Source organism: Eurosta solidaginis, chromosome 4 (genome assembly GCF_040869045.1).
Source record: "Eurosta solidaginis isolate ZX-2024a chromosome 4, ASM4086904v1, whole genome shotgun sequence".
In the NCBI taxonomy this organism is placed as follows: Eukaryota; Metazoa; Arthropoda; class Insecta; order Diptera; family Tephritidae; genus Eurosta; species Eurosta solidaginis.
This window is the reverse complement of record NC_090322.1, coordinates 66,670,090-66,683,705: the sequence shown is the minus strand read 5'-3', so window position 1 is coordinate 66,683,705 and position 13,616 is coordinate 66,670,090. Positions and strand designations below refer to the sequence as shown.

General features: G+C 33.0%; 1 protein-coding gene across 7 annotated transcripts in view; it reads right to left on the bottom strand.

Moving 5' to 3' along the window:
- The window catches only part of dpr14 (defective proboscis extension response 14), a 146,151-nt gene that overhangs the window by 70,821 nt on the left and 61,714 nt on the right, over nt 1–13,616 (bottom strand). For all 7 annotated transcript variants that reach the window (XM_067781943.1, XM_067781944.1, XM_067781948.1 and 4 more), the window contains one exon: nt 2,292–2,369. In XM_067781943.1, the coding sequence (XP_067638044.1) occupies nt 2,292–2,367 (76 nt within the window). In that variant the 5' untranslated portion in view covers nt 2,368–2,369. The remainder of the gene's footprint in view (nt 1–2,291; nt 2,370–13,616) is intronic.

The following is a 13,616-nucleotide window of genomic DNA, read 5'->3' as shown; positions in this document are numbered from 1 at the left end:
ATAGCCGAAATGGAACAAGTTTTCGAGACTTTAGAAACAGAAAAAGAAAAGGAAGTAGCAAGAAATAAACTCAGCAACAGAATTATGAATTTTAAGCGCAACATCAGGCACAATTCTGTGGAAAAATTCATATTAGAAACATATAGGAAAACAAAAGCGTTCCTTAAGACACACAAAGACGACATAGTCATCACAGACAGCGACAAAGGAAACAAAACAACAGCACTCTACAAAATGGACTACAACACTAAAATGGAAAATCTACTAGGAGACAAGAATACTTACAAAGTAGTTAGAGGCGATCCAACAAACACACTACAAAGGAAAAACAACAACATAGTTTACGAACTATATAAAGGCAAACACATTAGCTTAAGAGAAAAACAACAATTGACGAGCACGGCAGCAACTGCCCCTCGTTTATATGGGCTACCAAAAATCCACAAACCTGAATGTCCCCTACGTCCAATTGTTTCGTGCACCAATGTCCCATGTTATCAGCTCTCCAAATTTATAGGAAAAATACTGATATCGTTGATTTCGCCTGAACTCAACATTAAAAACTCATATGAATTAAAAGAAAGACTAAACAATATAAATGTTTGTGAAAAAGATGTGTTAGTGTTGTTCGATGTTGTCTCCTTGTTCACCAACATACCAACAAATTTAGCGTCAAAAATCATAATGCGGAAATGGGAAGAAATAGCAAAAAACACGACTATATCTAAGAGCAAGTTCCAAAGCATATTAGATTTCTGCCTCAAAGATAACAATTACTTCACACACAACGACAAAATGTATACACAAATTTATGGCATGCCCATGGGCAACCCCCTCTCCCCCACTATTGCCGACATAGTCATGGACGATGTACTCAACTTCACATTCATGGAACTCCAAAAACAACACGGCATACAAATAAAATTTCTAGTCAAATACGTAGACGACATCTTCGCGATTATTGAAAAGGACGACGCAAATATAATTTTAGATACACTCAACAAATACCACAACAAGTTAAGATTTACTATAGAGAAAGAAGTAAATGGCAGTATTCCTTTCTTGGACACCCGCATTCACAACAACAACAATAATTTGATTTTAGATTGGTACTCTAAACCAACGGCTTCTGAGCGCCTAATGAACTATTTTCCTTCTCAGCCCTTTAAATATAAAATTAATACAGCAAATAATTTTATACATAAAGTATTATCAATAAGCCATCAACAGTTTCATGAGACCAATGTAAGAAATATTAAAAACACGCTTAAAAAGAATAACTACCCTGACTACTTAATAACCAATCTAATCGACAAAAAACTAATGGACATAAAAAACACAACAAAACAAACCCCAAATATAGATAACCAAACAAAGCGATACTTCAGTGTCACATACATTCCCAGGCTGACAGAAAGTCTTGCACATGATCATAATAATAAGAGAACATCCCACACAACATTGGCATTCAAATCGAATTGCACTCTAGCGACGTGTTTCACTAAAACAAAAAGCCCTATAGATATCCAACAACAAAGTAATGTAGTATATGAAATACAGTGCAAAGGTAACGACAGCGAAAACTGCAACAAAGTGTACATTGGCACAACAAAAAGAACACTAGGTACGCGATTAGCTGAACACGAAGCCGACTTACGCAAACAAAAACAAAGCACAGCTTTATCTCAACACGCGGTAACAAACAACCACACAGCTGACTTTGCAAATACAAGAATATTGGACAAAGAGAAAAGAGAAAAAACGAGATACACCATAGAGAGCCTTCGAATACTTCAAAAAAGAGAACATACGATTAACAGAAGAGAAGACACTGACAATATTGCCGCTTCATATTTATTATGTTTATAGCATTTATAGTGACAAGTTTACCACAAAAAACGATGGTATCGATTTTTGATTTAGTTTTAATAGTTTAATGGTTTTAACATATTTGAATATTTAAAGCAACACATTTTTATGTAAGTAAGTGCAAAATTAACATTATTGTCAAGTGTAATTTTTGTTTGATGTGTAATCATGTTCACCGTCTCCTTACATATCTCTATATATATGGATGTAAAAAAATAAAAACTTATTGTAATGTTCGCTTTCTTATATTAAATAAATATAGATATCTCAACTCCTGATGATGCCAAGGAAATTTGGCGAAACGTTGAGTTATAAGGTGGAATAAGTCTCTTTTATTCGCACTATCAACAATTAGATCAGAAAAGCTTATAAAAATTAAAAAATCTGCATGTAGGTATTTATATTTACATGAAATAACTTACGTGGCGATGAGGCGGAAACGATATGCTGAAGTGTTGAATAAAATATTGCTAATATCCATATTAGTTTAGATTCCATTGCTGTAAGAAAACAAAGAAAATTATATGCATTAGCGCTCATATAAAATAAAAATTTTGCGAATAGTATATTTTTTGAAACTTTTTCTGTCTTCGAAATTTCATTATTTTTTTGAGATATCGGAACTGTAAGTAGGCTCAAGAAAGCACATAGTCTTTGAGATATTTTTTTATATAAGACAAAAAAATTAGAACTAAGACAACATTCGACAAAGGAATCAGTTATTTTTTTTTATAATATATGAAATCAACGTGTTCTTGATTCCTCTCCATCCAATTCACAATATTCTTCGAAAATCGTGACCATTGTGAATTCATACAAGTGGAGAATATGTGGAAAGCGTTCACAATAGTGAACAGCCTAGATCACCTGTTAAATCACAGTTTGATTACTTGAATCATTTGCTCCATAATTTTATTTAAACAGATATGGTAAGTTACTGGTATATTGTTCTATGTATATATGTATTTCAATATTTTGCTTAACTGACTGCTCATACATTCTCTATCAACTAGTTTTAAAAAATTAATACTATTTAGTGTGATTACCTATTGATTATTTCAAACGAAAATTTGGTGTGAAATGCAAACGGGCAATTCATGGCAGTTCAATTTATTTATCTTGGGCAAACAAACCAATCTTTCCATTCTCTCGGCATTCAAGGCTGCCATTCTCCCAGTCACTTATTTGACAGGTAGAATTCACAATGGTCAAGATCAGGGGTCTGCACCAGCACCAGTGTTGCCATTTTGGTGCTTTTGGACCCAGATCTAGCCCTTTTTTTTGCGTTTAGCTCCAAAAATTCCGGTTTAGCTGCTAGCTCTTTTTTTGGCCCTTTTTAAAATGTTTGCCCCTTTTTGGCTCCAAATCTATTTCGGCAATAGGTGTTGTGAAATTTGTAATGTGTTTTATGTGTGTCGAAGTTTTATTTTATTTGTTTCGGTTTGTATGATATTGCAACTCGGTACTACACTGATAACAAAAACTTTAATCGATAAACTGTGTCTTGAGGTTTTATATTTGGTTTCCAGCTTGTGCAACAGCATAGTGTCACCTTCTCAGAGTTTCGTCCCTTTAACTTCAGATTATAGTAAATATTTGCCTCCCGTACCTTATTTTTATTATACCTTTGAAGAATATATACGAATTAAAAAACAAGTAAGAACGGGACTGTCTTCGGCTGTGCCGAAGACTTCATACCTTTCATGAATGGGGCTGAACAATAATCTTATCCCGTTCGTAATCTCCGAATAATCGGATGTATAAGATAAGAAATATATAGTGAACAGATCTGCATACCTTAACGATTTTTAAGATAAATATAAAATAAAAAACAGGTAGGTACTTTGTGTGAGGATGCAAAGTTTCTGGTTTTTTGTGGTCTGGGTGTAAAAACTATGACTGCGAATCATGTATTTCAACAATATATGACGTAAACGTAACTATTTGATGAAATTTGATGAATTTTGAAGCTTCTAGCCGTAAAAAGGGGGCAAAAATTGAGTTTATATGGGGTATATAATATATATACCACCGATCTCTATGATTTTTTCAGACAACAATATATGCTATACACGTTAGCATTTGGTGAAATTTGAAGCTTCTAGCTGTTAAAATGGGGAAGAAATTGCGCAAAGTTTCTTATCTGAACAATCGGTTGTATGGGATATATACTATATATACCACCGGTATCTATGATTTTCTCAGACAACAATATATGCTATACACGTAAGCATTTTGTGAAACTTGAAGCTTCTAGCTGTTAAAATGGGGAAGAAATTGCGCAAAGTTTCTTATCTGAACAATCGGTTGTATGGGATATATACTATATATACCACTGGTATCTATGATTTTCTCAGACAACAATATATGCTATACACGTAAGCATTTAGTGAAATTTGAACATATCTAAACGATTTTTAAGATAAATATAAAATAAAAAATAGGTAGGTAATCTGTGTGAGGATGCAAAGCTTCACGTTTTTTTTGGTCTGCATGTAAAAACTATGACTACGAATCACGTATTTCAAAAATATATGACGTAAACGTAACTATTTGATGAAATTTGATGAATTTTGAAGCTTCTAGCCGTAAAAAAGGGGCAAAAATGAGAGTTTATATGAAGTATATAATATATATACCACCGATCTCTATGATTTTTTCAGACAACAATATATGCTATATACGTAAGCATTTTGTGAAATTTGAAGCTTCTAGCTGTTAAAACGGGCAGAAATTGCGCAAAGTTTCTTATCTGAACAATCGGTTGTATGAGATATATACTATATATACAACCGATCTCTATGATTTTTCAGACAACAATATATGCTATATACTTAAGCATTTGGTGAAATTTGAAGCTTCTAGCTGTTAAAATGGGGTAGAATGTGCGAAAAGTTTCTTATCTGAACAATCGGTTGTATGAGATATATACTATATATACAACCAATCTCTATGATTTTTTCAGACAACAATATATGCTATATACGTAAGCAATCGGTGAAATTTGAAGCTTATAGCTGTTAAAATGGGGTAGAAATTGCGAAAAGTTTCTTATCTGAACAATCGGTTGTATGAGATATATACTATATATACAACCGATCTCTATGATTTTTTCAGACAACAATATATGCTATATACGTAAACAATCGGTGAAACTTGAAGCTTATAGCTGTTAAAATGGGGTAGAAATTGCGAAAAGTTTCTTATCTGAACAATAGGTTGTATGAGATATATACTATATATACAACCGATCTCTATGATTTTTTCAGACAACAATATATGCTATATACGTAAGTATTCGGTGAAGTTTGAAGCTTCTAGCTGTTAAAATGGGGCTAAAACTTGCGAAAATATATATATATATATATATACTATATATATATACTATATATACCACCATATATATACTATATATACCACCGATCTTTATGATTTTTTCAGACAACAATATATGCTATATACCTAAGCATTCGTTGAAATTTGAAGCCTCTAGCTCTTAAAATGGGGAAGTAATTACGAAAAGTTCCTTATCTGAACAATCGGTTGTGGGGGATATATACTATATATACGACCGATCTCATCAATTTTTTCAGGCAACAATATGTGCAATATACGAAAGTATATGGTGAAGTTTGAAGCTTCAATCTGTTAAATTGGGTAAGATATTACTAAAAACCTCTTTTTATGAAAAATCGGTTGTATGGAGGATATATGCTATAGTGGTCCGATCCGGTCGGTTCCGACAAATGTCTAATCGGACACCCAAATACACCCGCTCACCAAATTTTATCAAGATATCTCAAAAATTGAGGGACTAGTTTGCATACAAACAGACAGACGGACAGACGGACATGGCTAAATCAACTCAGCTCTTCAACCTGATTATTTCGGTATACTTAATGGTGGGTCTATCTATTTTCCTTTAAGGACTTACAATTTTCGGTTTCGTGACGAAATTAATATACCATTTCATTTTCATGAAAGGTATAAAAATAGGTAGGTAATCTGTGTGAGGATGCAAAGCTTCACGTTTTTTGTGGTCTGCATGTAAAAACTATGACTACGAATCACGTATTTCAAAAATATATGACGTAAACGTAACTATTTGATGAAATTTGATGAATTTTGAAGCTTCTAGCCGTAAAAAAGAGGCAAAAATGAGAGTTTATATGAAGTATATAATATATATACCACCGATCTCTATGATTTTTTCAGACAACAATATATGCTATATACGTAAGCATTTTGTGAAATTTGAAGCTTCTAGCTGCTAAAACGGGGCAGAAATTGCGCAAAGTTGCTTATCTGAACAATCGGTTGTATGAGATGTATACTATATATACAACCGATCTCTATGATTTTTCAGACAACAATATATGCTATATACTTAAGCATTTGGTGAAATTTGAAGCTTCTAGCTGTTAAAATGGGGTAGAAATTGCGAAAAGTTTCTTATCTGAACAATCGGTTGTATGAGATATATACTATATATACAACCGATCTCTATGATTTTTTCAGACAACAATATATGCTATATACGTAAGCAATCGGTGAAATTTGAAGCTTATAGCTGTTAAAATGGGGTAGAAATTGCGAAAAGTTTCTTATCTGAACAATCGGTTGTATGAGATATATACTATATATACAACCGATCTCTATGATTTTTTCAGACAACAATATATGCTATATACGTAGACAATCGGTGAAATTTGAAGCTTATAGCTGTTAAAATGGGGTAGAAATTGCGAAAAGTTTCTTATCTGAACAATCGGTTGTATGAGATATATACTATATATACAACCGATCTCTATGATTTTTCAGACAACAATATATGCTATATACGTAAGTATTCGGTGAAGTTTGAAGCTTCTAGCTGTTAAAATGGGGCTAAAACTTGCGAAAATATATATATATATACTATATATATATACTATATATACCACCATATATATACTATATATACCACCGATCTTTATGATTTTTTCAGACAACAATATATGCTATATACCTAAGCATTCGTTGAAATTTGAAGCCTCTAGCTCTTAAAATGGGGCAGTAATTACGAAAAGTTCCTTATCTGAACAATCGGTTGTGGGGGATATATACTATATATACGACCGATCTCATCAATTTTTTCAGGCAACAATATGTGCAATATACGAAAGTATATGGTGAAGTTGGAAGCTTCAATCTGTTAAATTGGGTAAGATATCACAAAAATCCTCTTTTTCTGAAAAATCGGTTGTATGGAGGATATATGCTATAGTGGTCCGATCCGGTCGGTTCCGACAAATGTCTAATCGGACACCCAAATACACCCGCTCACCAAATTTTATCAAGATGTCTCAAAAATTGAGAGACTAGTTTGCATACAAACAGACAGACGGACAGACGGACAGACGGACATGGCTAAATCAACTCAGCTCTTCAACCTGGGGTCTATCTATTTTCCTTTAAGGACTTACAATTTTCGGTTTCGTGACGAAATTAATATACCATTTCATTTTCATGAAAGGTATAAAAATAGGTAGGTAATCTGTGTGAGGATGCAAAGCTTCAAGTTTTTTGTGGTCTGCATGTAAAAACTATGACTACGAATCACGTATTTCAAAAATATATGACGTAAACGTAACTATTTGATGAAATTTGATGAATTTTGAAGCTTCTAGCCGGAAAAAAGGGGCAAAAATGAGAGTTTATATGAAGTATATAATATATATACCACCGATCTCTATGAGTTTTTCAGACAACAATATATGCTATATACGTAAGCATTTTGTGAAATTTGAAGCTTCTAGCTGTTAAAACGGGGCAGAAATTGCGCAAAGTTTCTTATCTGAACAATCGGTTGTATGAGATATATACTATATATACAACCGATCTCTATGATTTTTCAGACAACAATATATGCTATATACTTAAGCATTTGGTGAAATTTGAAGCTTCTAGCTGTTAAAATGGGGTAGAAATTGCGAAAAGTTTCTTATCAGAACAATCGGTTGTATGAGATATATACTATATATACAACCGATCTCTATGATTTTTTCAGACAACAATATATGCTATATACGTAAGCAATCGGTGAAATTTGAAGCTTATAGCTGTTAAAATGGGGTAGAAATTGCGAAAAGTTTCTTATCTGAACAATCGGTTGTATGAGATATATACTATATATACAACCGATCTCTATGATTTTTTCAGACAACAATATATGCTATATACGTAAACAATCGGTGAAATTTGAAGCTTATAGCTGTTAAAATGGGGTAGAAATTGCGAAAAGTTTCTTATCTGAACAATCGGTTGTATGAGATATATTCTATATATACAACCGATCTCTATGATTTTTTCAGACAACAATATATGCTATATACGTAAGTATTCGGTGAAGTTTGAAGCTTCTAGCTGTTAAAATGGGGCTAAAACTTGCGAAAATATATATATATATATATATACTATATATATATACTATATATACCACCATATATATACTATATATACCACCGATCTTTATGATTGTTTCAGACAACAATATATGCTATATACCTAAGCATTCGTTGAAATTTGAAGCCTCTAGCTCTTAAAATGGGGCAGTAATTACGAAAAGTTCCTTATCTGAACAATCGGTTGTGGGGGATATATACTATATATACGACCTATCTCATCAATTTTTTCAGGCAACAATATGTGCAATATACGAAAGTATATGGTGAAGTTTGAAGCTTCAATCTGTTAAATTGGGTAAGATATTACAAAAATCCTCTTTTTCTGAAAAATCGGTTGTATGGAGGATATATGCTATAGTGGTCCGATCCGGTCGGTTCCGACAAATGTCTAATCGGACACCCAAATACACCCGCTCAACAAATTTTATCAAGATATCTCAAAAATTGAGGGACTAGTTTGCATACAAACAGACAGACGGACAGACGGACAGACGGACATGGCTAAATCAACTCAGCTCTTCAACCTGATTATTTCGGTATACTTAATGGTGGGTCTATCTATTTTCCTTTAAGGACTTACAATTTTCGGTTTCGTGACGAAATTAATATACCATTTCATTTTCATGAAAGGTATAATAACATATATGTATAGACGAATTCCGTTACGATATATATATATGAGCCGTTTATTTTGAAAGTGGCATAAGTCATTTCATGTCGTTTAGGTTCAGTGTTAATTTGTGTGTATCTCTCCTCGCCTCCAGTTTTTTAGAGTCCAATATCCAAAAGATGCAATTCTTATTATTATTTTATAATTGTAGAACCATCTATATATACATTCGTTCAAAAATAACAATGCATTTAAGACCATGAGTTGGAAATGACTTATGCCACTTTCAAAATTAACGGCTCATATGTCGCGACTTCATAATTAAATTAATAGAGCAATTAAGACAACGCTTGCCGCAAAATATAGAAACGCTTATACCTATATGACACTACTTTATTTTCGTGTATTTTTTCTTGTATTTTATCTTTAATTTTTTGTCGCACTCCCTCCTAATACGGCTTCAGTACTGGTGTAAGTGTGTTAACTATATTTCAAAAAACTAACGAAATACGAGAAAGATACAACTTAGTTCGTTAAAAACAAACGAGCCAGTTTGTATTTCGATAGGGTTTTTTGACACTCGGCCGTTTTTTCTTAATTTTTTTCTGACAAATGAAAATTTTGTTTTTAGTTTGAAAATTTGGTGCACAAAAACACAATTAACATCAACTTTCTTGTGAAAAAGTGAACAATTAAATGTAAAAATAAAATGTAAAACATAAACGAAAGCATGTCAAACTCAGTAATTTTGGGGGTCTCGCTTTTTCATGATAGAAATTGTTTTTGTGTTTTGAAATTCCGATAAAGTTTTTCTAATAAGAAATTTATAAACCAAAATTAAATAAATAGAAAATAAAATTTAAATCCGTGATCTGTCATTGAACCGACGACTTTTGCACATTAGTTGAAGACCTAAGCCTCTGTGCCACTGATATACATAAGAAGGTGTTGTCAAATTCGCAATATTTGACCCGGTCTATGAAAAGGGGCACTCCCGTAATTTTAGCTCTTTTTGCAACGGGTTTTGGATTTTCTTGAAGAAATTTAGCTCTTTCTAGCCCTTTTTTCTATATTCTAGCCCCAAAGAAATTTTGTTCTTGGCAACACTGGTCTGCACAATTGTGCTCTGTTTGCATGTGCGAAACGGTAATCACTTAACATTTTTGGAGAGTTAAGCCCCCATTACTGATACTTAGCATAGACTTGACTTGACTTGGCGTAAACTTGGCAACTTAGCCACGATTATACTCCACTTGGTGCATAAAATGTGGCATCATAGTCAGCGTTGAAATTTATTTTTAAATAAATGTCAATTTGTATGACAAAATGTCAAAATGAAATGGAATCAAACAAATGGCATCTCAAAATGTAAACGTCACTTAGAACTTACATAGAAAATCAAAATACAACAGACTTCTAAGTCAAGTTAAGTTTTGAGTAATCAGTAACATGCAATGTTCATTTAACAGAACTGTAAGTGACAGTTCGCAAGCCAAGCCAAGTCTATGCTCAGTATCAGTAATGGAGCCTTTAAGATCTAGATATAACCAGTGTTGCCAGGTCAGCGTTTTCGAGGCTAGATTTAGCCTTTTCTTGCCTTTAGCCTCGAAATTTTGGGTTTAGCTTCGTGACTTTTTCTAGCCTTTTTTACTCCGAATGTATTTTTAAAAATTTCTAAAATAAAATAATTTCAATAGTTCCTGTGAACACCTAATAATATGAGTTCTCTACAAAAGATTAATTCTTTTTCTGCTGAAAATTCGTTGAAAATTTCAAAGCCAAATGTATTTTCTTACTTTGAAAAAGAGAAGTATAGTTATTCTTCAAATCAAATAGCATTAATAGAGCTGCAGTGGCGAAAACTTATAACTATACAATGAAAATTTTAGTCGGTAGTCCGAGAACATAAAAATGCATTAAACGAACCTCCTTTTTTAGAACTTGTCGAATTAATATTTAGTTTTTTAGTATTACCACTCAGTAACGCGGAAGTTGAAAGAATTTTTAGTGGCATGAAAAGTCTGAAAACTAAATTAAGGAGCAAACTAAAAATTAAAATGCTTAATGCGCTGCTTAATATTAGATGCTCGTTAAAACGCTTATCTAAATGTTGTAATGACTTTGAAATTACCGATGATCTCATATCTATGGTAAATAGCCAAATTTTATACCCAGACTTAAGCTCTTCTGATTCTTCAGACGGGGAATATTTTATATAAATAATTAGTTTGTAATATATTTTTTATGTATATACACATATGCAATCATTTAAAGTAATTCCATGTGCTAGTCAAGGAAAATGTGCCTGATATGTTTTGAAACAGGAAGTTATGCTTATAAGTTTTTATTTACAAATGTGTAAACTAAAATACAAAAAAAATGTAATGAATTAACCAAAAAATGTTTGGCCTTTTTTAACTTCTTTTTTAATTAAATTTAACCTTTTCTAACCTTTTTTTTAGCCAATCTAGCTTCTTTTTTTGGCATTACCTGGCAACACTGGATGTAACCAAGCGACACACATGCACAAAAGTTCATTATTCGAGCGACTTGGGATTCAAGGGGTTGTGTAGCGCAATATATAGCTTCTCCAACCCAATTGTCAACCTCACCTTCGAGCGGCGAATCCCGTTTCACTAACAGACGAGGCTCTGGCGACCCCAAGCTCCTCATGGAACTTGGGGGTGGGGAGGGAGGGATGGCCTGAAGGTTTAATGTGGCCATATAAATCGTTCCCGAGATGGTCGGGCCAGCACCTTAATGGTGCTGTGTTACCGGAGCGTATCGGATCTGTATCCGATAAAGGACCATCACATCGATAACACTCCCCAAAACCTTCGGGGAGTAACTAATCGCTACAACAACAACAACAACATTCGAGCGACTTTTGAATATGTGTACACCAGGGATGCCAATTTTTTCCGATTTTTATAATTCGAGATTTTGGGGATCCCCTTGTTGCAATCTCCTGATACTGGGATTTATAATTCATAATTTTGCAACAGCTAAACTGCGTTCGATGAAGAATGCCCCGTTACAATCGAAAGAAAAGACGCTGCCACAAGGCTACGTTAAAAGCGGTTACCCCATAAATTCAGAAACCAAAAATTCAGATACACATTTTTTCACAAAACATTAGTCAGAACCCTTTTTTCAGAAAGCCAAAATTCAGAAGTCAAAACTCAGAAACAAAAATTCAGAAATCAAATTTCAGAAGTCAAAATTCGGAAGTCAAATTTCAGAAGTCAAAATTCAGAAGTCAAATTTCAGAAGTCAATATTCAGAAAGTAATCAGACAGCAAAAAAAATAAAACTTTGCGCAAAATTTACTTTTTTTGCTGTCTCATTACTTTCTGAATTTTGACTTCTGAAATTTTACTTCTGAATTTTTTTCAGCCTGGAACACAGTAACGTCGAAAGAAGGCGTTATATTCAATCGAATTATGGAATATGTATAATATCACCAAATTGGGTGAAGTCCGTACAAATAATTCCATCGAAAGGTGGCACAACGTCATTCGAAGTGCGTTTGGAACACACCCTAACATATTTAATTGCATAAATAAAATAAAAAACGAACAGACAATAATAGAAACAAAACTGCAGCAATTTTCAGCTGAAGGCGAGTCATATCGGAAACGCAATAAAAAATAAAAAACTTAGTTTTTTTTTAATACTGTTAATTCAAAAGATAGCGGGTTCGAATGGAGCTCAAGGCCTAACAATAATTATTTTATCATTACGAGCCGAACCCGTGCGCATCTTGCGTAACCAATATAAAAGTATCTTATCAAATATCAACAAAAATCAGCTGTTCTATTAATCAATTAAAACTTACAGTTTGCGCTGCCATTTAGCGTATGATAGCAACTGCCAGTAATGTAGTGCAAATATTCACAATAGTGCCATAGTACAAATAGATTTCTTTGTGTGCTCACAATCGTTTATTTTTAACAAATTATTTTAATAAAATATAGCTAAACAAAAGTTCTACGATCAAAATTGGCCAAAGCTCGCTAATAGCCCGAATCTCCGTCTTTACAACTAAAACTTTATTTATAGATTTCGATTCCAAATAAGAGCGAAAAAGGTCCCGTACATAAAAACAACAACTAGAAATAATATATGATTATTGTTATGATGCATTTTTTCTTAATTGAAACAACAAAAATTGTTAATACATCCCAGAGCACGGCGAAAAAGTGTCAATAAATATGATACTATGGCATCATTGCCATGAAACAAGTCCAATTTTCACATCCATTCTGCAACAGATGTCGCAGTGCTGTGAATATCTACAGGGTAGAAGTAGAAATAATGAAGACAAACAAAGAATCGCTGTGATAGCTGAAAGGTTATAGCAGCGGCGCCTAAACGTTGCCGATGAAGGAATTTAGCAGTTTCCGAAATGGATCTATACAACGAGCTTTGGCAGTTGTCTAAATTTTTTTCTTTCTTCTATTCTAATTTAAAATTTTTTCAATTAAGAAAAAATGTATCATAACAATAATAATGATAAAGTAATTATTGTTATGCCTTGAGCTCGATTCGAACCCGCGATCTTATAAATCAGTAGGTCGATATAACAACAAAAATTGTAAATTTATTTGAAACTGGTTTTTGTTTTTATCGGCCTATTGATAAATGATTCAAGGTTCGATTCAAGCTCAAGGCCAGAACAATAATTTTTT